We start from the raw sequence: 26,454 nt of genomic DNA on the forward strand, positions 1-26,454 counted from the left end.
CTTATGGACTCATGACATTTCAGGTATTCATTTTTAATTAATTTGTAAAAAATTATAAAAACATAATTCCACTTTGACATTATGGGGTATTGTATGTAGGCCAGTGACACTTCAAAAAAAAATCATTAATTTAAAATTCTGGCTGTAACACAACAAAATGTTGAAAAAGTCAAGGGGTGTGAATACTTTCTAAAGGCACTGTAAATATATGAAACACAAACACACACACATACACACACACACAGTATAAAATAAGCCTTATTACAGGTGCAGCTGGGGTGTCACGTGGAAATCCCTCCCCCTATCCCCCTCGGCACTGGGAATTTGTGTTCCGGAAAAGCGGGGTTGAATTAATTGGCGGCACCAAGCCGGGGTATCATTACCGGGAGCTTGTCGGTGATGTAGCTACGGGGCTGCACTCTATTCCCAGACCACGTGTAGAGTGCCGCCTCGGCTGGGTCCTGGGTATTCACTGAGGCCGCCGCTGTCTGTCAAACACAGAATTACCTGCCTGGCTGACACTGTGGCTTTCTAATACGCCTGCAGAGCAGAGCACCCCACAGTCTGCTCCGTAGGCGAGCATACGGGTGGTCTGACAGTCTGACTCAAATATTGACCACCTATGTGAGGTTCTTCAGGCCATGGGGATTGCAGGAGTTTAAAGGGACATGCACTCGCAAACTCTGACATTTAGAGCTTTCTTTGCAGGTGTGTTGGACTTCAAATTAAAATAAACAAGTCACTTGTTTATTGTACTAACATTTTGTCAAGGAGGAAACGTTAGCACATAGGCTAAAGGCTGAAACATTAGCATAATAAACAAGTGATACCTTGCAAAAACAGTGTGCTGAAATGTCATAAGTTTACCAATGACACGTTAGCTATTACACTATTACTCTAATATTCATTTCACACTGTCGTATCATGTTCATAACAGAGAGGCCCACCACTTGATGACAGCTAATGGCAAGCAAAAACAATGGTATGCATGACAGTGAGATTATTTGGAGTTGTTAGACATTATCCATCTCTACATCTTATGGCAGGAGAGGCAGGTATATGCTAGAAGAGCAGCTGACGGCCTCACCTGTGAATTCTGGATCTGGATGGTCCCCTGGGGGAGTCCCTGGGTTAACACCTGCCCTTGCGATGTCACCATGGCAACCGGCTGATACAAGGTGCCACCTGAGGGGATAATTTGCGGTCATAAGAGTCGAGTGGCTTCTTCTTCTGTGAAAAGCAGTCGGCCTTGCACCATTTCGGCTCGAGAGCTCTATTATCTAACCCTACCAAAACAATAACAACAACAACAACATGTAAACAAGGAAGGCAAAAGCACGTCGGTGCGAATGAAGCACGAAAAAAAAAGCTGTATTCTTTCATGAGTTGTTCTTTTGCTACTAATTAGCACTAATTTAGATTCTCTAATCACGGGTATTAATTTGAGCTTTGAATGTCTTGCGATCAAAGAGAAAGATGGAATGAGATTATCATTCTAAGTTGAAAGGGATTTCCGGAGGGCAGGGGTAACTTTTTGCTGTGCATAATAACAAGAAACCCAGCCACACTTTTGAGTGATATACACTACATTACCAAATGTATGTGGACACCTGCTCGTCGAACATCTCGTTCCAAAATCATGGGCATTAATATGGAGTTGGTCCCCCTTTGCTGCTATGACAGCCTCCACTCTTCTGGGAAGGATTTCCACTAGATGTTGGAACATTTCTGCGGGGATTTGCTTCCATTCATCCACAAGAGCATTAGTGAGGTTGGGCACTGATGTTGGGTGATTAGGCCTGGCTCGCAGTCGGTGTTCCAAATCATCCCAAAGGTGTTTGATGGGGTTGAGGTCAGGGCTCTGTGCAGGCCAGTCAAGTTCTTCCACACCGATCTCGACAAACCATTTCTGTATGTATCTCGCTTTGTGCTCGATTCATCACTCCATAAAACGTGTTTCCACTGCTCCAACGCATTTCCGAGTCCAATGCGAGTCCAATGGCGGTGATCTTTACACCACACCAGCCGAGGCTTGGCATTGTGCATAGTGATCTTAGGCTTGTGTGCAGCTGCTAGGCCATGGAAATCTGTTTCATGAAGCTTCCAACGAACAGTTCTTGTGCTGACTTTGCTTCCACAGGAAGTTTGGAACACAGTAGCGAGTGTTGCAACCCAGGACAGAGAATTTTTATGCGCTTCAGCACTCGGCAGTCCCGTTCTGTGAGCTTGTGTTGCCTACCACTTCACGGCTGAGCCATTGTTGCTCCTAGAAGTTTCCACTTCACAATAACAGCACTTACCGGGGCAGCTTTAGCAGAGGAGAAATTTTACGAACTGACTTGTTGGAAAGTTGTCATCTAATGACGGTGCCACGTTAAAAGTCACTGAGCTCTTCAGTACGGGCCATTCTACTGCCAATGTTTGTCTATGGAGATTGCATGGCTATGTGCTCGATTTTAAAAACTTGTCAGCAACGGGTGTGGCAAATTTGAAGGGGTGTCCACATACTTTTGTGTATATAGTGTAGAACACCATTAACACAAAATGTATTTTCATAATTATATGTCAACAGCCTCCATTTGACGTAGGATATGATGTGACCTACCAGCAAGCAGTTGCTGAAATAATAATTGATAAATACTTAATGCAAAACATTGTGGCTAAACCTTCTCTCACTCTAATGTTGTTTTCATTTTAAATGTTGTGCATGCAGAGTAGAACACTTTGTACAATTTGTACATACACTGTTTCTGCCCATGTCACTACAATGTAGAGGTATAAGGGACACTTGTTGTATGATGTAATATCAGGGAAGGTGAGGTACCCATAGAACTGGGTTGAGGAAGGTGGAAAGGCTTCTCACCTGACACCACCTGGGAGTTGATGGTAGTCATGGCAATGTTACCCTGTTGCAGGGTCCCGGTGTGCACCATGATGCCCGAGGAGTTGACGGAGCTGGAGACTGATGTCATGGACGGAGAGGATGTCTGGAGGAGGTCCTGGTGAGGTCAGAGGTCATAGGAAGAGAAGGAACCAGTAAGGGGGTTGAGGAGGGCCGTTCAGGATGTACATACGACTAATACAATTTGAAACTTGAAACATGAAAGTACTGAATGTTGGGGATAAAAATGCCATGAACAGAGCTGATGATTCCTTAGTGCTACATGTAGGAGACATATCTGTTCTTCAAAACGTTCTATCCAAACGTTACACAATGTATTAGACTAATGAATACGTCTCAGATGGTTGGACACAAGTATAATGGTCCTTCAGAAAAACACGAAAACATTAACGTAGTTGGCTCCTTGAAAGTGCATACCAGATACACTATGTTTAGAGTTTGTACGTAAGTGCATGCAACATATGTGTAAGTGTCCGCCTTACCTGCTGCAGGCTGAGCGAGGTGTGCGAGGGCGAGTAGGGCCCGCCCAGGTCATTGCGAAGCAGGTTGTCGCTGTGCATCTTGGTCTTGAGGCAGGTGATGTAGCGGTTGCAGAAGTCCTTGCAGAGCTCGTTAACCTTCTCCAGCTCCAGAAGGTGGATCCTCAGCACCTGGATGGCCTTCACCATCTCGGGAGGGAGAGAGAGAGAGAGAGGAATATATGCAAGCTCAATGATTGGGGAAGGAAGGACGCTACATGCTAGCCTGAATGCTAGTCTAGATTGGCTCAACTTTAGCTAGCTCTCGTGTTGATTTCTCCAGTTTTAGAATGGTGTAACCTTAGCAGACCTGTGTTCAAATGCATTTGTATTTGAGTATCTGGTAAAAAAATAAAATAATTGGTGTGTATTTGAGTATTTACAAATACACAGCCAAAAACATGTACTTTTATTTTAGTATTTGAATGGTTATTTGATAAATTGTATTTAAGAGGATTTTCAGATACTTCAAATATTATTTTCAAATATCTGGATAAATGCATGGGAGTGTATTTGAGGCAGTGTATTTGAATTGTTCAAATACATTCCAAGTGTATTTCCAAATACATAAAAAAAATTTACTTCTTGTCTTTTCAAGAAAAAATATATCTGAACACTTATTTCAATTGTATGTGAAAGTAATTGAGATATTTGAAATAGTATTTGAACCCAGGGCTGAACCTGATCACCTGGACGGCCTTCACCATCTGAGAAGAGAGAGGCAAAGCCAGCAGGCTCAATGACTAGGGAAGTAGGCTACATGCTAGCCTGAATGCTATGCTCGCTCAACATTGGCTAGCTCCATGGTTGCCTTCTCCAGTTTGAACCAAAGGTAAATAATAATATTGGCAATGATGTGCCCAGGGGCTAGAGGTTGTTTCTGGACAGCCCCCTCATGTGCCTTACAAATGATGTGCTAGCCCTAGTCAGTCTCTGAACGTTCTAAGATAGCCCTTGACATAACACCTGCTAATCCATGAGCCCTCTCAAAATCCTTCACCATGATCCAAACTTTGTCCTTTTTCCAACCAGGCTTCTCTTCCCAGTGCTCACTCCCTCAAAGTCAGCACTCAAGGGCACCAGAATGGGGCGGAAAAGTGCTTGGCCAAGGAGGAGATAAATCTGCCAATTACTGCCGCTTGTTTAATCGGGAGCCAAGTGCCATCTCGGCCAGTCAGCTTCAGCATTACTGTCCTGTGGAAGAGTTAGTGTGTGCCAGGGCCAGTCCGCGACCGGCACCTCGTAAAGCACACAGATGCGGGGTTAATTGACTGCCGCACCACTTGTCGGCCGAGTACCCCCATAATGATGAGAGCCGACCTTCCATCTCTCTCTCTCCCCAGCCACCTTCCCTATTTCTCCTAATTTCTAATTACTGCTAGCTGTCATGGAAGGGTGGGAGGGAAAGATCATGAGGGGGGAGAGTGGGAAAGGGGAAGAGAGAGAGAAAGGGTGAATATAAATAAATATTTAGAGAGACAAAGGAGATGGAAGGGAAAGGGGTAGACGTGTCTGCATGTGAGAGAGAGAGAGAGAGAGAGCTAATTGATAGTCTAGAAGAGAGAACCATGTACATGAGAAAGGGTGAGAGAGGAAATAAGACAAATTGATATGAGTGGGAAATAAAACGGCACGTATGTGAAAGGGATATGTAATGACTGCCTCCACCAGTAGAGGAAGCAAATCATCCTCAACATTAGTAAGCTACGTTAGACTATTGAGATACTTCCTCAACATGAGGAAGCCGTTAAGACTATTGAGATGCCTCCTTAATGAAGAAGTCACGCTAGACTATTGAGATACTTCAAAGCCGCGTTAGACTATTGAGATGCCCCCCATGCAGGGTACTAACCAGGTTGTCCAGGTCGGGGTCCTCGCTGAAGAATGGCTTGTGGTCCTGCTCCTGCTGGTGCACAAAGTTCTCGATGTCCACATCGAAGCTGGCAGAGGTGATGCACTCAGAGCCCTGGGTGGCCTGCTCACACTTCTCAAACAGCAGGGCCAGCAGTGGGAATAGGGGATGTCTGGAAGGATAGGAGAAAAAAGGAAGTAGTTAGACTTTATAACTGCTCTAGCTGTATCTTGATTGCCATATAAGAAGTAGTTCCAGGTGCAAAGTTTTTTTAAACTCTGTTTGAGAAGAGGAAATGTTGTTTGTTATGTATACTGCTCTCGCTGTATCGGTATTTGTGGTATGTGTATCATGTTTACAGTCTGAGGTCGACAATGCTCCTTTTAAATGCAATGTTCCTGCGTTCTCTGAAACCACATTCACAGTAAAGGCTCAATCCGAAATGACTATTAAACGGGAAGACTGAAGTTCGAGGTTTTGTTGTGCATTGTGTTCTTGATACAGTATTGTTGTACTGCAACAATGCTCTATGTCTTACACCCAGGAACCGCATAAGCAAGTCAACTTGATTGTTAACTCCACTGACAAATGCAACAGACAAAGCGAACAGTAGGCACTGAGATGATCTACTGCACACCCAGTCGCCAAGCTCAGTAAAGGTGCAGGAGTAATCCACTGGGCACACACTGGTTGAATAAACGTTGTCAATGAAATGACGTGGAATAAATGTTGAATTGATGTCGGTGCCAAGTGGGAAATGCATATGATTGAGTGAAAAAGGAGCCTCCACACGCTTCAATCAGATGCAATTAAAACGCTGAAATAGCATCTGAAATAGCGCCTGAAATAGCGTCTGAAATAGCGTCTGAAATAGCATCTGAAATAGCGTCTGAAATAGCATCTGAAATAGCGTCTCAAATAGCATCTGAAATAGCATCTGAAATAGCGTCTGAAATAGCGTCTGAAATAGCGTCTCAAATAGCATCTGAAATAGCATCTGAAATAGCGCCTGAAATAGCGTCTGAAATAGCGCCTGAAATAGCGCCTGAAATAGCGTCTGAAATAGCGTCTGAAATAGCATCTGAAATAGCGTCTGAAATAGCATCTGAAATAGCATCTGAAATAGCGTCTGAAATAGCATCTGAAATAGCATCTGAAATAGCGCCTGAAATAGCGCCTGAAATAGCGTCTGAAATAGCGTCTGAAATAGCGTCTGAAATAGCGTCTGAAATAGCATCTGAAATAGCATCTGAAATAGCGTCTGAAATAGCGTCTGAAATAGCGTCTGAAATAGCATCTGAAATAGCGTCTCAAATAGCGTCTGAAATAGCGTCTGAAATAGCATCTGAAATAGCGTCTCAAATAGCGTCTGAAATAGCGTCTGAAATAGCATCTGATTGAAGTGCACGCAAACTCCTTTTTCACCTCCTGACAAGCAAAACAAAACAATGAACAAACAGTTTGACGCAACCTCATATCACTGTGTTATCAATAGTTTGGATTAGTGTTGCAAAAGTCCCAAAATTCTTGCTTATTCCCTTCTGATTCTGTAAATCCTCAAACCATGAATTCTGAAAACCTGGGGCTTTTGGGAGAGTTCTTGGAATTTCACAACCCTAGTTTGGATAGCTTTCTCATATTCCCTAGGACATTTAGTTCTGGTATGAATCAATATGAAGATGACGTTAAGTAGTGAAGATATGGTCCATTGCGATAACAGTGAATGTCACCTACATTGTTACCATCTGTCTTTTATGGCCAATGTCACAAAGGTCAGACCACTCAGTAATATGGTCCAATGATCCATCTGCAAATCCCCCTCTGTTTAATATAGTAGTTCCAACTTCTGCAACTCAGGCAATAATGCCTGTTCAATGTTAAGGAGAGAATATACAGTATATCAATGAGTATCAATGTTTTGGCAGAATTCACAGAGTTGGACAAAGTTTATGGATACTTGTGTAGAATTAACTGGACAAGACTAAAACAGAAAACAATAGCAAATCAAATCGAATAGAAGATAAAAACATCTTAATCACTCCTTAATAATCATACAAATGCCAGGAAAAAGCCTTTGAATGTGCATGTATCACAAAACTATTCAAACACTAAGAACACTTCATCAAGCACACTATAGTACCAATAACCTTTATAGCTTTGCGTATTTCATGTTGTAAAACCCAAAATAGCAGAGGCACCTCATAACATGAAACAACATGACAATTAATTAAAATCTCCCCCAAAAACATGACCTCCCTGCATCCGTCTCTGTACTAAAGTGGTGTGTGTGTGTTTGTGTGTGTGTGTGTGCGTTGGTCTGTGCCTACGTGTAAGCATACATCCATCTGCGAACGTGCACGCGCGTGTGTGTGTGTGTGTGTGTGTGTGTGTGTGTGTGTGTGTGTGTGTATATGTGGCGTGAGAGAGTAGGTAGGTAGGGGGGAAGTGGGCATGTAGCACACAGGGCTACTCTAGGATGCTGGGAGAGTGGGCCCCTGCTCTGGCTCTAACCCATGGCTCGCAGCCTTTAATAGCCCACTATATTAGACTCTAATCTGCCTGATCCCAATTTAATGCGGCTCCCTCGGCCAGACGTGAGACGAATACTAAACAGGCGGCCATGCGCAGAGCGCTGAGCTGCAGTCCTCCCGGCCTCATTCACGGGGCGTGAGAGAGAGAGAGAGAGAGAGAGAGAGAGAGAGAGAGAGAGAGAGAGAGAGAGAGAGAGAGAGAGAGAGAGAGAGAGAGAGAGAGAGAGAGAGAGAGAGAGAGAGAGAGAGAGAGAGAGAGAGAGAGAGAGAGAGAGAGAGAGAGAGAGAGAGAGAGAGAGAGAGAGAGAGAGAGAGAGAGAGAGAGAGAGAGAGAGAGAGAGAGAGAGAGAGAGAGAGAGAGAGAGAGAGAGAGAGAGAGAGAGAGAGAGAGAGAGAGAGAGAGAGAGAGAGAGAGAGAGAGAGAGAGAGAGAGAGAGAGAGACCAAATTGAGACTCTGCATGCAGAATTCTGCAAAAATATCCTCCGTGTACAACGTAGAACACCAAATAATGCATGCAGAGCAGAATTAGGCCGATACCCACTAATTATCAAAATCCAGAAAAGAGCCGTTAAATTCTACAACCACCTAAAAGGAAGCGATTCCCAAACCTTCCATAACAAAGCCATCACCTACAGAGAGATGAACCTGGAGAAGAGTCCCCTAAGCAAGCTGGTCCTAGGGCTCTGTTCACAAACACAAACACACCCCACAGAGCCCCAGGACAACAGCACAATTAGACCCAACCAAATCATGAGAAAACAAAAAGATAATTACTTGACACATTGGAAAGAATTAACAAAAAAACAGAGCAAACTAGAATGCTATTTGGCCCTAAACAGAGAGTACACAGTGGCAGAATACCTGACCACTGTGACTGACCCAAACTTAAGAAAAGCTTTGACTATGTACAGACTCAGTGAGCATAGCCTTGCTATTGAGAAAGGCCGCCGTAGGCAGACATGGCTCTCAAGAGAAGACAGGCTATGTGCACACTGCCCACAAAATGAGGTGGAAACTGAGCTGCACTTCCTAACCTCCTGCCCAATGTATGACCATATTAGAGAGACATATTTCCCTCAGATTACACAGATCCACAAAGAATTCGAAAACAAATCCAATTTTGATAAACTCCCATATCTACTGGGTGAAATTCCACAGTGTGCCATCACAGCAGCAAGATTTGTGACCTGTTGCCACAAGAAAAGGGCAACCAGTGAAGAACAAACACCACTGTAAATACAACCCATATTTATGTTTATTTATTTTAACTTGTGTGCTTTAACCATTTGTACATTGTTACAACACTGCATATATATAATATGACATTTGTAATGTCTTTATTGTTTTGAAACTTCTGTATGTGTAATGTTTACTGTTCATTTTTATTGTTTATTTGACTTTTGTATATTACCTACCTCACTTGCTTTGGCAATGTTAACACATGTTTCCCATGCCAATAAAGCCCCTTGAATTGAATTGAGAGAGAGAGAGAGAGAGAGAGAGAGAGAGAGAGAGAGAGAGAGAGAGAGAGAGAGAGAGAGAGAGAGAGAGAGAGAGAGAGAGAGAGAGAGATTCACACTATAAGTGCCAACTACTTCCTCCCTCTGAAACCGCACACAGAGGAAGGGGATGAACGAAAGAGAAGATAGAGGATAGGAGTGGAGGGGGGGCAAGGGAGAGGGGCTGGCTGCAAAGGAGTAATATGTTCATCATGGCTTGTTTTTCAGGTCCTATGCTATGGCAGGTGTTCAATTATTTAACTTGCTGGTGATCTAACGCACAGTTCAGACGCCGAACTTTTGGTGAGTGGAAGTGAATAGAAATGAAGAGCGGGCTGGTACGGTTGAGAGCTTTTCATGACATACTGATTGGTTTCATACAACCGATCTCAACACTACAGTTGGTTTCGGGTCGAATTCAGGCATAAGAGCGACCTCTTCTGTGCTAAAGAAACTACAAAGTTTATTGCACTAAAAAGGCAAAGACCAATCACATTCCTGTGCAGCACAGAAGTTAATGTTTGAAACAGTGAATATGATCGGTTTACTGTGTCTCGGTTAACGTAACGTGTCTTCAGATTTCATAACTCCCTTTAACTAAGGAATCACAAAGCGTCTTCTCATCCCTAAAATAAACCATGAGGTATGTTAGCGATAGCGATATTACTGTGCAGCGTACACGTTATATTTTCTCCCGAGATGGCAAAGTAATTCATATGTTGATGTAGTGTCCATCCGTTATGAATGCTTCAACCTCTGTGTTGAGAAGTCATGTTTTTATTGCTGGTTCAAAGAGCACCAAAAACTATACTAACCATGAATAAGCCTTTTAGCATTTCTGCCGCCACAGAAACAGACCCTGGGTCTGTTCTAACGCGTCCACATGTGAATCGAAGGGGGGATACTCTTTTCACGCCATTCTGGTCGGTGGGCGGTGCTATACATAACGGTGGGTGTAGATTTCAGTGGAATCCACACAGTATCGAGAACAAGCCAATAATTCGCTCATGTTCGGATCGTGGAATCTTTTTAACACACTGCTAAGCCATAAAGTACAGTTTGACTAAACTTAACTACAGTAATGGATGTTACAGTTTCATCAGGGAGCCCCAAAGATGAAGTAAACAAATGTAAATCGCTGAATTCACATTATGTTTGCTATTTCATGCAGTCACAGAATAGAAAGAAGGTAAACAAATGAATTTGTTTTCAAATTTCGCATTGTTTGAAATTGAGAGATATCATTCAACGCAAAGTAACGAGACTGGTTGTGTAAGTATGCCTCCAGGATAGCATGGTAAAGTTGGTCTCATGTATAGGACCACAAAAAATAAATAAGACAAAAAAAAGTGTTTAATGAAGCCAGCAATAAAAATAATTCATCTCAGCGATTGACAGGTATTATTGCATGTTGACTAACCAATCGCAGTGAAATTTGATTAAATCTCACCTACATTGTTACTATCTGTCTTTTATGGCCACACACACACGTGCGATCAGTTTCCGATATTTCATTCAGGTAAATTTAGTAGATAGACATTGTTTGTTGGCTAGCAATCAAAGCTTTTCATTACACATCTTTCATTTTGGCAATGAAAAATGTAAAAAAATAGGGACCGCTGTTTTGGCATCAAATGAAGATAGAAAGAGAGATGATTCCGAGTGGTGCAGCAGTCTAAGGCACTGCATCTCAGTGCAAGAGGTGTCATTTCAGTCCTTGGTTTGAATCCAGGCTGTATCACATCCGATTTGGATTGGGAGTCCCATAGGGTGGCGCACAATTGGCCCAGCATAGTCCAGGTTGAGCCGAGGTAGACTGTCATTGTAAATAAGAATTTGTTCTGACTTGCCTAGTTAAATAAAACATGTAATCGGAGAATGGGGTATAATTTATAGTGACCAAAGTAAGTTGTAGCTGGGTAAAAACATCCTACTTCAAAAAACCAAGGCACTCTTGTGTAAAAGTTAAAAGCCTTTATTTTAGTGGCTATTGAATAGTAAAAATGTAAAGAAAATACACCAACACGGTGCGGCTCACAGGCCTTCTTCAGGGTGCACATCAGTGACAGGTGAAATGAATGACCAGAAATTAAAGGGGAGTGGAGAATATTAACCAATAGATGAAGAGGAAATTAAGCAAAAGTATGTACTAATATGAAAGTGCAATTGTAAACTATACGTAGTAACCCACCATAGTTTAAGTTATGAATGAGGTCCCAGGCGGAGGGTTTCCAGTTGAAAGTGCATGTGCGTCGGACAGTCCTTGCACTTTAAAAACCACGGCCACTGTAATGTATACCACCGCCCACGGAGTGAAAAGAGTTTGTCCCAATCCGAGGCCATGATTGTGCTTCCGTTGTGGGTGTTGTAGCGAAGCAACCTTTATTTGCATGCAATTAACATATATTAATATGCATTACCATTTCAACCGACACTGGAAGAACTGCTCTGGCGCGCTGTATGAAACAGAGGCGTGCTTAACCCATACCACGCCCAAAGAGCGGCAGAGCCTGCCGAACTATTGTCAAAGGTCTGACGAGGCGATCTACCCCTGCATGGTTTCAGACAGCACTCTATCCACGCTATTCCAAAGAGAAAGTGCCGTATTTTTTAGTTCGGCTAGGCGATGGAGCGGTGAACTAGGGCTAAGATATCTAAGTGTTATAGACAGTTATTGTCTTATGAGAGTAAAAATAGGTCCACGTATTGAACTAATCTCAAATGAAAACCCAGATAAATATAGGAATTTATCATGTTATTGATTCCAATAGCCATTCTCACTGGTGATGGTTTCCAGCTCTGGAGTGAAATGTTTGTTCCCCCTTCCTCAGTAGTGCTTTCTGTAAACACACAGACAGGCGCACCCGCACACGCACACACACACAACTGATGAAATGGAGATATGATGCCGCGGGGCTTCTTCTCATAACCCCGGGGCATTATGGGTACACAATAGGTTTTATTGGCCGACTGGCCCACACCTACAACACCACAGTAAGAGAAAAACGTTTCTTCTCCACAATGAGTCTGGATTTGCATCCCTTGCCGACAATCCATAGAATGCGAACATATTCTGACCATTCTGATTGGTCCCAGAATCTGATGGGTTGGGCCAGAGCTGGCCTACATGATCAACTTTGATACTCTGATTGGTTAGACTTGTTAGAGACGATCCAATCGCTGATTAATTTGTTTTGTAAGTCACCCCTCATTTTGAAGTCACACAAACGACTTCAGGGATGGCAGTTTCAGACTGAATGTATGTAGCGATTGATAGAGCAGCGGAATTAAATTCAAGGTGAGTTGTCAGGCAAATAAACAATAGCAGTAATTACACAATTGAATCCTTATTTTAGATGTATTTATTAAACGGTAAGGCTCCAGGCACATAACATTCATGGACCTTTGCCTGGTTTAGGATATTTTTCCTGGTTTTGGACATTTACATGGTTCTACGTTCAATCAGCTGCTCAGGTGGGTGCAAATAAATGTAGGCCTACCAAGTAATAAACATGAAAGTATTTTCTCAGTTCTATTGAATAATGTGTCACATTTTGTTTCCCTTGATTTAATGGTCACTATCTTGGTACTGCTGTATGCCTTAACCCAAGCTGTGCAAATTGTGAGCATTTTATTTCTTATACTCATAGCTTGAATGGAGGCTACACGGTTTCATGCTTAGGGAACAGACAGTGGTAGATCAGGGAGTGGATCAGACTGAGGTGAATGCACACCGTACCTGTATAAGTCTTTCTGATACTAAGGCTGTCCTAATATGGACACCATTTAGCCCCACATCGGGCACCAAAAAAACAGCCAGTCTCTATCTGCAGTGCGACGGAATGGAGACGGCCGACGGGGGGATCGTTACCCGGGCCATAAAAGAGCCATTTACAGGACGGAGGGAGTGAGCATGGAGTCAGTCAGCACAAAGTCTCTCCTCCTGCACCAACTGAGCCACGACAAAACACCCCACCGAAACGGTCCTCCATGAATCACACTCGCACGATACGTGTTCACTTAAACATTAAGGTTGGGGAATGGTTATGAAAAACCTACCCTTTTTCTGCAGTATCATACGTGAATCAAAGGCATGGGGTGCATCTGAAATGGCACTCAATTGACTATATTGGCACCCTATTCACTATGTTTTGGTCCAAAGTGGTGCACATAGGAAATAGGGTGCCGTATCGAACGCAACCATGGTGTGATACTAATTGCGTACAGGTTTGTGGCCTTGCTGTCACTAGCAAGGGTGTGTGCCTTCTGAGTTTATATACCTTGGCTTATCGATCTGTACCTATAATTGTGGGGACTTATTTATTCATAAGGTCATTTTTCAGTTCTTTCTCCATATACAATGGGAGTAAATCTGTAAGCGTAAATACCTGTAGTACCTGTGGTAGAAAAAAACACTTGTTCAGAAAAACCATGTAAAATGTAAGTATTTCCGTAATTGGACAAAAGGTGCCGAACGTCAAGAGCAACCATGTTTTGCTATTCCAATTTTTTCTCTGCCACTGTTTTTGTTGGGGAGCTTTTGGCAACCCACCCAGGGGGTGAAGAACGTTAGAGGAGGGGGTGGGGGGGGCTCTATCTGTGTGTTCACCGTGTTTGCCATTCTAATCAGTCCTGCCATATGCCCGGGCGCTTTATTAGGACCCAGTTTGTGGCAGGAACCACGCTGTGTGTGCTCTCGACAAGGCCCTCTCCCCCAGGCTACATGTCTGAAGCACACCCTGTGCAGGGGGCACACATACACGTGCACACACACACACACATGCACGTACATGTACGCAAGCGAGCATGCACACGCACAAGGAAACGCACACACACGCAAGCATGCACACACACACACAGTGAGTTTAACGGCAGCCCATCTCTCTGCCTCCTCCTTTTTCTCTTTTACTTCCTTCCTTCTGTCTTGTCCTCCCACCTCCCTTCTGTATTTCTTCCCCCTATTTATTTCTCGGTCTCTCCTATTTTCTCTTTCGCTCTCTTTCTTCCCTTGTCCATCCCAGGGGAGAACGACTGGAAGTTCAAGGCCGGCCGCGGTACTGCAGGCATTGTTAACAGAAAACAGGATCTCCTATGAATGGAAAAATGTCGATCTTCAGGGTTAACCTTTGTGTAAATAAATAAAAAATTCAAAGACAATCATGGTACCAATAATTGCTTCACATACACCAATGCATGTTCTATAACTGATTATTTTCAGATCGCACACAGAGGATAGAAGGATAATTTAGTTGCTAATGGCAGCCTGCAGTATCCCGGTTGGCCTTCAACTTGAGATACTCAATGAGAGGGAGCAGCACTGAGCTAGCCTGTAACGTCACTTCCTGGAGTAGCCCCAACTACACATGTTATGTCTCCATGAGACGCCATCTTAACCAACTTCATTTGGCTTCAATGTCCTATTGAGTCTTCACATAGGAATGAATGGTGTCACGTGATCGATGTGTTATTTAAGTGTTATTACATACAACCGAGAAGAACTATTGGATATCAGAGAGACGTCAACTTACCAGCACAACCAGCACTACGATCAGGAATACGACTGTCCCAAAGCGGATCCTTTGTCTGCGCTTCCCAGGGCATTTGAACTGATTCCAGAGGCCGACCCAAAACACCGCTGGAGGAGAAGGTGCCAGAGCGGTCTTCTAGTGAGGCTTCGGATGCGCTCACACCACCCACCGCTTCCGAGTATATTACTTGCTAAAGTCCAGTCCCTAGTTAACAAAGTCGACGAAATCAGGGCAAGAGTTGCATTCCAAAGAGATATCCAGGATTGTAACATGCTCTGTTTCACAGAAACATGGCTAGCTGGGGACATGCTGTCGGAGTCCATACAGCCAACGAGATTTTCAGTGCATCGCGCCGACAGGAATAAACATCTCTCCGGTAAGAAGAAGGGCGGGGGTGTATGTTTCATGATTAACAACTCATGGTGTAATTGTAACAACATACAGAAACTCAACTCCTTTTGTTCACCTGACCTAGAATGCTTCACAATCCACTACCAACCATATTATCTCCCAAGAGAACTGTCCTCGGTCACAGCCATCAAGGAACTTCACTGGACTTTATGCAAACTGGAAACCATATATCTTGAGGCTGCAGTTAATGTAGCTGGGGATTTTAACAAAGATAATTTGAGAACAAGGGTACTTAAATTCTATCAGAATATCGATTGCTGTACACAAGCGAGTAACACGCTTGACCATTGCGACTCTAACTTCCACAATTCTACAAGGTCCTCCCCTACCCTCCTTTTAGAAAATCTGACCAAGACTCCATCGTGTTGCTCCCCTCCTATAGGCAGAAACTAAAAAGGAAGTGCCCGGGCTTAGGTCTATCCAACGCTGGTCTGACCAATCGCATCCCACGCTTCAAGATTGCTTCGATCACGTGGACTGGGATATGTTCCGGGTAGCCTCAGATAATAACATTGACGTATATGCTGACTCGGTGAGCAAGTTTATAAGGAAGTGTATAGGAGATGTTGTACCCACTGTGACCATTAAAAACTTCCCTAACCAGAAACCATGGATTGATTGCAGTATTCGAGCAAAGTCGCAATTCAAAGGCTCAAACACGAGACGTATGTGACAATAACGAATTACAAAAAGAAAACCAGCCCTGTCGAAGGACATCGACATCTTGCTTCCAGACAAATTAAACAACTTCTTTGCGCGCTTTGAGGACAATACAGTGCCACTGACGCGGCCCGGTACCAAAGACTGTGGGCTCTCCTTCTCCGTGGCCGACGTGAGTAAAACATTTTACACGTGTTAACCCTCACAAGGCTGCCGGCACAGACGGCATCCATAGCCGCGTCCTCAGAGCATGCGCAGACCAGCTGGCTGGTGTGCTTACGGACATATTCAATCAATCCCTATCCCAGTCTGCTGTCCCCACATGCTTCAAGATGGCCACCATTGTTTCTGTTCCCAAGAAAGCTAAGGTAACTGAACAAATTACTATCGCCCCGTAGCACTCACTTCTGTCATCATGAAGTGCTTTGAGAGACTAGTCAAGGATCATATCACCTCCACCCTACCTGTCACCCTAGACCCACTTCAATTTGCTTACCGCCCCAATAGGTCCACAGACAATACAATCGCTATCACACTGCCCTATCCCATGTGGACAAGAGGAATGCCTATGTAAGAATGCTGTTCATTAACTACAGCTCAGCATTCAACACCATAGTACCCTCCAAACTCATCATTAAGCTTGAGACCCTGGGTCTCGACCCCGCCCTGTGCAACTGGGTCCTGGACTTCCTGACGCGCCGCCCCCAGGTGGTGGAGGTAGGAAACAATATCTCCACTCCGCTGATCCTCAACACTGGGTGTTGAGGGTGCGTTCTCAGCCCCCTCCTGTACTCCCTGTTCACCCGCGACTGCGTGGCCATGCACGCCTCCAACTCAACCATCAAGTTTGCAGACGACACAACAGTGGTAGGCTTGATTACCAACAACGACGAGACAGCCTAGAGGGAGGAGGTGAGGGCCCTGGGGGTGTGGTGTCAGGAAAATAACCTCTCACTTAATGTCAGCAAAACAAAAGAGATGATCGTGGACTTCAGGAAACAGCAAAGGGAGCATCCCCCCTATCCACATCGACGGGACAGCAGTGGAGAAGGTGGAACGTTTTAAGTTCCTCGGTGTACATATCACCGACAAACTGAAATGGTCCATGCACACAAACAGTGTGGTGAAGGCTGAAAAACCTCAGAAGGCTGAAAATTTGGTTTGTCACCGAAAACCCTCACTAACTTTTACAGGTGCACAATTGAGAGCATCGTGTCGGGCTGTATCACCGCCTGGTACGGCAACTGCACAGCCCACAACCGCAAGGCTCTTCAGAGTGTGGAGCGGTCTGCACAACGCATCACCGCGGGAAAACTACCTGCCCTCCAGGCCACCTACAACACCCGATGTCACAGGAAGGTAAAAAAGATAATCAAGGACAATAACCACCCGAGCCATTGCCTGTTCACCCCGCTTCCATCCAGAAGGCGAGGTCAGTACAGGTGCATCAAAGCTGGGACAGAGAGATTAAAAAACAGCTTCTATCTCAAGGCCATCAGATTGTTAAATAGCCACCACTAGCACAGAGAGGTGGCTGCCTACCTACAGACTTGATATCATTGGCCACTTTAATAAATGGAACACTAGTCACTTTAATAATGCCACTTTAAGAATGTTTACATATCACGCATTACTCATCTCATATGTATATAATGTGTACTGTATCCTTCACTATCTATTATTTAATATTTATTTTATCTTAGCCGCTCTGTCACTGCTCACACATATATTTTATACTTATATATTCTCATCCCATTCCTTTACTAGTGTGTATTAGGTTTTTCTGTGGAATTTGTTAGATATTAGGTTTTGCTGTGGAATTTGTTAGATATTAGGTTTTGCTGTGGAATTTGTTAGATATTAGGTTTTGCTGTGGAATTTGTTAGATATTAGGTTTTGTTGTGGAATTGTTAGATATTACCTGTTAGATACTGCTGCACTGTCGGATCTAGAAGCATAAGCATTTCACAATAACATCTGCTAACCATCTGTATGTGACCAATTTGATTTGATTTGATTTATCCATTCACATACACAGTCATTGTTGGTCCATCCTCCCTCCATCACCTGCAATGCGGGATAGATGGGCAAAGCCGGCACAGGGTGTAGTGTCTGCGGTATGTGAGATCTGAAGTGTGTGTGCGTGCGTGTGCGCATATCTGCCTGCGTGCTTGTATTCTCTGTCTCTGTCACAGTCCAGTTGTAGAGAGCAAGTGGGCCCATGGGAGACGGAGGCAGATGGGCTGGTGTGTCACCTTCCTATCATCAGAGCGTGACACTTTCATTGATCCAGTTAAGCCAGTGTAATCTTTTCATGTTACTCATTTCAAGTTATAGTTTGTATTCACCATTCAAACTGTCCAGGCCGTTTAAATCTATTCAGTCATATCAGCTGTGGTTGTTAATGTTCCTGTGACTAACATTATCGAAAGATGCTTACTTCCACAAGCACCCAGTTCTCTGTATCCGTAACAATATCAAAGTTAAAATCGCTTGACAAACTCCCCCACGAATATCCTGCAGCCCTTCCTCTCTCAACCTTCTCAGTCAAGTCAAACGGTGAGGAACCAACCAGAGATCAGACTGACCATGCCAATAAACCACTGGGCTCTGACACAAACACCTTTCAGCCAGCCCGCTGAACACTCGAAGGGAAGCCTTTTTTAAGGAACACGGGTGGCTAGCTTTGCGCCATCAAACAGCGCTGGTCGTTAAGGAATGTGGGAGCGGTCAGATGGGAGACAAAATAGCGGCGAGAGCTTCACAGCGGTGAAGGTAAACAGACTTTATGGTGCATTACTGAAGTCTGTGAGCAGACATCCTGCATGGCGCCCCCCATTCCAGGGCACTGTCAAATTAAAAGCGTTCCCATAGTGTATGATACGGGATGTCTTTGCCTCGCCGCTGCACCTCTTTGCTCTATGGATGCACACACGTGTGTGCTCGCTAACACACAAACACACACATACTCTCTCATTCCTCGCTTCCCTGTGAATCCGTCCATCCACTGGAGTTCAATAAGTGGCAGCAAACACACACTTCAAATTGCATGGTGTAGTCTTTGCCATGAAATGCTTACTTACTAGCCCTGTCCCTACAACACAGAGTTAAAAATTAAGAAAATGAACAAACAAAAATAGAAGAATAGTAAGACAATAAATAACAATAACGAGGCTATGTCTCGGGCGGATCTACGGTGTAGAGTGACACAACACATGCAGGGCTTTGGACTGCAATTTGGGCCCATTAGAAAAAGGATGGCACCAATGTCAAAGGTTGAAAATAAAAGTGTTATAGCATGTAACGCTGTTTGCTTTCCATTTTGAGATTGAGGATGTATGACAAATATGGGACTTTTGTGTGAAACAGAGTTGTGGTTCATTTTGTCAACCATTCTGTACTGTGCCTTCAGAAAGTATTCATCCCCCTTGACTTATTCTACATTTTCTTGTGTTATAGCCTGAATTCAAAATGGATTAAAATGTTGTTTTTTTGTCACCCATCTACAAACAAATACCCCATAATGATAAAGTGAAAATATTGTTTTTACAACTTTTTGCAAATGTATTGAAAATGAAATCCAGAAATATGTCATTTACATAAGTATTCACACCCCTGAGTCAATACATCTTAGAATCACCTTTGGGGTAAGTCTCTAAGAGCTTTGTACACCTGGATTGTACAATATTTGCACATTATTATTTTTTTAATTCTTCAAGCTCTTTCAAGATGATTGTTGATCATTGCTATACAGCCATTTTCAAGTTTTGCCATCGATTTTCATGCCGACTTAAGTCTGTCGTCTTGGTAAGCAATTCTGGTGTATATTTGGCCTTGTGTTAAATATTACCTTCCTGCTGAAATATTAATTTGTCTCCCAATGTCTGTTGGAAAGCAGACTGAACCAGGTTTTCCTGTAGGATTTTGCCTGTGATTAGCTCTATTCTGTTTCTTTTTATCCTAAAAAAAACTCCCTAGTCCTTGCCGATGACAAGCGTATCCATTAACTGATTAACAGCCACCACCATCCTTATAAAAATATTGAGAGTGGTGCTCATTGATGTGTTGTGTTGGATTTGCCCCAAACATAACACTTTGTATTCAGGACATAAAGTTAATTTGTTTGCCAATTTGTTTGCAGTTTTACTTTATTGCCTTATTGCAAACAGGTATTTTGTACAGGCTTGCTTCTTTTCACTCTGTTTTTATTCTGTACAGACTTCCTTCTTTTCACTCTGTCATTTAGGTTAGTATTGTGGAGTAGCTACAATGTTGTTGATCCATCCTCAGTTTTTCCTATCACAGCCATTAAACTGTAACTGTTTTAAAGTCACCATTGGTCTTGTAATGGGAATTGTAATGTTCGTGCTTTTCTTATAACTAATTTCTGTGTTCTATTCGTGTGCTGTTCTAATAACCAATTTCTGTGTTCATGCAAGTGACTGACTTAACGAATCATACTGATTAACATCAGTATCTACAATTTGGAAGTACGCCCAGACCTTGTTTTGAGAACGAATGAAAGATATCTCAGTTTCAAGGTCTCAGCAATAGAGAGAAGAAGCCTCGTGAGGTATTGGTCTGTGACATGTTATGAACCAGTATTGGTCAGTCACATGAATGAAACAAAATGGTAATGATTAATTAATTATGCTAAATCATGCAAATATAACTTGTCTGTGTATAGGCATATATAAGACAACTGCTGGTACTTCCCAGGGGGTGCATTGAGTTGGTTGGAACCTCTCCAGCGCACTGACAAATAAAGGATGATTAAGTTAAGATTGACTTCGAGTGTCCCTGTGTAAGAATTTCCATGAAATCCCTGAGCAGTTTCCTTCCTCTCCAACAACTGAGTTAGGAAGGACGCCCATATCTTTGTAGTGACTGGGTGTATTGATACACCATCCTTGTAAATTAATAACTTCACCATGCTCAAAGGGATATTCAATGTCTGCTTTAAAAAAATGTTTACCCATCTATCAATAGGTGGACTTCTTTGCGAGGCATTGGAAAACCTCTCGACTGAGGGACCTTAAAGATAATTGTATGTGTGGGGTACAGAGATGAGGTAGTCAGTCAAAAATCTTGTTAAACACTATTATTGCACACAGAGTGAGTCCATGCAATTTATTATATGACTTGTGAAGCACATTTGTACTCCTGAACTTTCAGACTTGCCATAACACCATAATACTTATTGACTCAAGAAATTTCAGCTTTTCATTTTTTATTAATTTGTAAGATTTTCTAAAAACATAATTCCACTTTGACATTATGTGGTCTTGTGTGTAGGCCAGCAACATAAATATATTTTAAATTCAGGCTCTAACACAACAAAATGTGGAAAAGCACTGTAGATTTCAAGTTCACTGCATGTATTTTAACTTCTTAATGTACAGAACATTTTCTCAATATACCCACCCATGAAGGCGGCAATAGTTGGCACATTGATTCTGTGAGATACTGTGTGTTCCTGTTTTACTTGTGAAACAAACAGTTCATCTTAGTTGTACTACTGTTTTTCATATCAAAACAAAGTAGCTAAAATCTCCCCAACCACCATTTCACTTACAAAGACGTACACAATAAATAAATAAATATCTCTCCTTCAGCCTCCATCAGTTGGGCATAGTGGAGCGACCTCTGGAAAACATACCGCCTGCTAGCTCGCTAATAAGACAAGCCCAATCTAGCACTTCTTCATCGGGAGCTTCGTAACTCGTTAGGCTAATTACAGCTATCACAAGTTGATTCCGCCTGTAATAATTAAGTGACGACTCGTCAAAGAGAATAGAGGAGCTAGACAGGTCCTCCGCGCACAACAAACTCACTATCCAGGCCATTAGCGAAAGAACTGACGTGTGCACAAACATTAATAAGGAAGAGATGCTGCAAACTTCCTGGATAAATTACAGGGATGCTAATTCAAACTCTGGTATCACTTTGAAAACGTTCCAACCCCCAAATGGCGGCGGAGAATTGGAACAGTGCGGAACAGGGGAGGAGCAGCTTTTTTGGGATTGAGAATGTACAGTATAACTTTCCCTTGCATCATTGACAGTAGCGGGAGGGAGTCGAGACAATGGCTTTGGAGGCTACATTTGACTCATTGAACGCATGCTTTAAAGTTGCGTATCAGTCTTTTATTGATTATAACACAGCATTTTGTCATCAAGGCCATCCAAATATAAAAACAAGCATTCTGTCTTTAATCCAAGAAGGTTTCCAAAATGTGTTCATCAATTGGCACAAACAGAATATGTTAATTTCTGATTTGATTTGACCCACAATATATCTGTCGAGTTAGCTTTTGGCATTGCAGCAGCATGTGTTGTGTGTTGTGCTGCTGCATGGTGTGAGCACACTACAGGAGATGATCAATAAAGTGGGAGACAGGAAGCTGTCTCCTCTGCCTGTGGATGTTTAGAATGTTTTAAGGACATTTGGAAGTGTCAAAGAGGAAGAAAAGGCAACGTTTTGAAGCCCCTTTTTTGCTTTCAGTTTCATACCCTTCAAGTGGTAGGGTTAGCGGTCTGTGTGCTTGTGTGTGTATGTGTGCATGAATATACTGTACATACGTTTGTGTGTGTGTGTGTGTTCATTTGTGTGTGAGTTCATGTGTGTGTGAGCATGGCTGCAAGCCCGCCTGTGAGTGTGTTTTCAGGAGGGACGATAATGAGTGAACAGGCAGCGTGGGCCTGGGGCTGAGTGTCTTTTCCAGCGCCCACAGCCCCTCTCAGGCTGGCTGCTCCCATCAAAGAGAAGCCTTGTATCTCAGAGCGGCTTAGAAATTCTGCCCCAGGCTTGGCGAGGCCTTCACAGCACTCGCCTAAGGGGCCTGAGCCGGCCAACCATGGGTCCAAGAGCACACTCAGACAAGAGCAGTGGATAACCACACTAGGGGAGAGCCAAGGAGCCAGAGCAGTGAGCCGAACAAAGAGCATGCAGTGTCATCATAGAGTTTGCTGAAGACGGTATTGGGGAGAAGATGTATTTTTCTTGGAAGCACAAAAATAGCGGTTTGTTGCTGGAGCATGATTTCTCATTGGGAGATTGCTGAACATATTACAAATTTCTGTGTTCTGTGAATCATTTTCTTCATTAACAGATAATAAAAGCCCATTATGAAAGTACATTAATATTCAAGTGATGAGTTGGGAGAGGAGGATGTTTTTCAAAATGTATGTTTAGTTTTCAGTTTTCAACTGTCTATTCACTTAATTACTCTTACAAGGATTTCCTAATTGTGATACTGCACTTGAAAAGATAATTCCTTACACGTTATGTACCACACAATAGGTTACACAAAACCCAGTACCCTGGAGAAAATAGAGAAAACCAACCATCATCGTGCTCAATCTTACCTTAGCATTGGGAGTGTGTACTGAATGTGTGTGTGTGTGTGTGTGTGTGTGTGTGTGTGTGTGTGTGTGTGTGTGTGTGTGTGTGTGTGTGTGTGTGTGTGTGTGTGTGTGTGTGTGTGTGTGTGTGTGTGTGTGTGTGTGTGTGTGTGTGTGTGTGTGTGTGTGTGTGTGTGTGTGAGTGTGTGCGTCCATGCAGGAGTGGGTGCGTGCGTCTGTTTACAGGTGTCCTTTAAATGCCTGATGGTTCTCAAAATCTCCTCAAGGGAGTTTTGCCTTACCACTTTTTGGAGAGCTTAGTGTGAATGAACTAACAGAGAGAATTTACAGTATATAGCACAGAAAATGTACAGTATATTGCACAAATGTATGCTTTGAGACCACGTCTTACCTGTAAACGGCCCGCTTATCTGACTCCAGCTGGGCCTGGGGGTCAAGGGTCACACTGATGGGGGTATTCCCAGCCTCCGAGGATGCTGAGATGTGGACCTGTTGGGCCTTGGAGTTCTGTTGGGTGGTGCCCGTCATCTGAGGGCAGAGCAAACAGAACCACAGTGAACTTCAATACATAGAACGGTAGCCCTGGTCCCAGATCTGTCGGTGCATTAGCTAACTCAGAACCACAGTTAACTGCATAGACTGGTAGCCTGGTCCCAGATCTGTTCATGCATTCAGAACCACAGTCAACTACATACACCTGGTCATACGCCTGGTCCCAGATCTGTATGTGCATTAGTCCTCTTCTGGCTGGGCTTTCTACTTAGAAAACTGGTTTTGTGTTCCACTATCTCATCTCTAGCAGGCACACACACACACATTATCAGATTCTGTGAACTACATGAGTGGATAGACAACCAGCTTGATCTTTCCGCATGGCCTATGAAAGATGGGCGTGTTATTTTGATGTGATGGTCTGGATGTGTACAATGCATCTCTTCAATCGTGTCGATCCTCCACCTCTTTCTCCTTCTCCCACCCCCTCCTCTCGTCTCCTTTTCCCCCTCAGTCTTTGGAGAGAAGGAAATGGGTCCTCCATCCCCCCTGTGTTGGTTTGGGGAGGAAGCATCTTAATCTCGGCTCCAAATGGGAAATAAATTAGCTTCTTCACACTTAACTAGCTCTCATTTGCATTTTGTTGCCTGCACTGACTGTGGCTTGGGAGCTCTCCCCTGTCACTAATCCTCTGGGCGGAAGGAGACAGTGGTAGAGTGGAGACAGGGTGGGGGATGGTGAGGCTCTGATTGAACCTGCTCTACTTCCTTCTCTAGGATACTGCTTAGCTAGGATAAGGTTAAAGGGCAATTCTGCCACTTTTCAACCTCATATGTGGCTCGTGTCAGGAAACTAGGCGTATGTCGCGGGTCACTACTTCACAGGAAAGCCATTTGAAAGTAAACTTTTTATTATTATCAAAATGTGTTTTTTCTGGCAGAAATGCCCTCTGGAACATGTGAACTTTCATGTGCCTTAATAACAAACTTGTATGCCATTTGTTAAGCAACAGAAAAAGTGAGCAACCTTCCAGCTAGCTATGATTGGCTGAGATAATAAGTGGGCTGGACATGCCGAGAGATCAGTTCGGATTGGTCAGCCATATAGCCTGCTTCTGTCTATTTGAGCTGGTCAGTATGTTTAGGTATTCCTGCCTAATGCGTCTATTTTGAAAATATATCACGTAGTAGAACTGCATAAGTGTTGCTCTCCACTTTCTGGAGGATCGAGTTTAGAAATCAGTGGAATTAGAGGATAATAGCTAAGGAGATGGAGAAAACATCTGTCTCCGGATTACATCTTCAAACTAAGGGCAACCATGGCATCTCTGACAGGGAGAAGCGTCCATTCTTGATGTCTAGCTAGCTACATTTTCAGATATGACACGTTTCTAATTTGACAGACAGCCTTTTTCCTTTCAAGTTAAAGTGTACTGTTAGCTAGCTAGCTAAAGTTAGCTGGCTGGCTCGCTAGCTAACGTTACGTGTATGATCTTATTATTCATATCTCAGATACATTTGTGTTGCTAGTTATAGCCTAATGTTAGCTAGCTAACATTGACCCTGGTTGGTTAGCTACCTTCAGATTCATGCAGGGTAGTAACGTCATGATTTGGGATACTGGTTCATTGTTTACCTAGCTAGCTAGCTACATGGCTTAACTTCTTATGGCTGCAGGGGCAGTATTGAGTAGCTTGGATGAAAGGTGCACAGAGGTGCCCAGAGTAAACGGCCTGCTCCTCAGTCATAGTTGCTAATATATGCATATTATTAGTAGTATTGGATAGAAAACACTCTGAAGTTTCCAAAACTGTTTTAAGTATGTCTGTGAGTATAACAGAACTCATATGGCAGGCAAAAACCTGAGAAAAAAATCCAAACAGGAAGTGGAAATTCTGAGGCTGATCGATTTTCAACCAAGATCCTATTGAAATCACAGCGAGATATGGATGAGTTTGCACTTCCTATGGCTTCCACTAGATGTCAACAGTCTGTAGAACCTGTCTGTTTTAAAAGACTAGTTGATCATTAGAAAACACTTTTGCAATTATGTTAGCACAGTTGAAAACTGTTGTCCTGATTAAAGAAGCAATAAAACTGGCCTTCTTTAGACTAGTTGAGTATCTGGAGCATCAGCATTTGTGGGTTAGATTACAGGCTCAAAATGGCCAGAAACAAATAACTTTATTCTGAAATGTGTCAGTCTATTCTTGTTCTTGCCAAGAAACTGAAGATCTGGTATAACACTGTGTCTGGTATAACACTATATAACACTTGGCAATTTCTCGCATGGAATAGCCTTCATTTCTCAGAACAAGAATAGACTGACGAGTTTCAGAAGAAAGTTATTTGTTTCTGGTCATTTTGTTGCTTCTTTAATCAGAACAACAGTTGACAGCTGTGCTAACATACTTGCAAAAGGGTTTTCTAATGATCAATTAGCCTTTTAAAATTATAAACCTGGATTAGCTAACACAACGTGCCATTGGAATACAGGAGTGATGGTTGCTGATAATGTAGATATTCCATAACAATTCTGCCGTTTCCAGCTACAATAGTCATTTACAACATTAACAATGTCTACACTGTATTTCTGATTAATGTGATGTTATTTTAATGGACCAAAAAAAATAGCTTTTCTTTCAAAAACAAGGAAATTTCTAAGTGACCCCAAACTTTTGAACGGTAGTGTATGT

At 43.0% G+C, this 26,454-nt stretch overlaps 1 protein-coding gene across 1 annotated transcript in view; it reads right to left on the minus strand.

Moving 5' to 3' along the window:
• Positions 1-26,454, minus strand: part of LOC139530512 (uncharacterized) — a 100,879-nt gene that overhangs the window by 16,529 nt on the left and 57,896 nt on the right. Inside the window, 5 exon segments of the mRNA XM_071327005.1 lie at positions 1,088-1,185; positions 2,864-2,999; positions 3,385-3,570; positions 5,273-5,444; positions 23,659-23,795. Of these exon segments, the coding sequence (XP_071183106.1) occupies positions 1,088-1,185; positions 2,864-2,999; positions 3,385-3,570; positions 5,273-5,444; positions 23,659-23,795 (729 nt within the window).

Source organism: Salvelinus alpinus, chromosome 1 (assembly GCF_045679555.1).
Source record: "Salvelinus alpinus chromosome 1, SLU_Salpinus.1, whole genome shotgun sequence".
Taxonomy (NCBI): domain Eukaryota; kingdom Metazoa; phylum Chordata; class Actinopteri; order Salmoniformes; family Salmonidae; genus Salvelinus; species Salvelinus alpinus.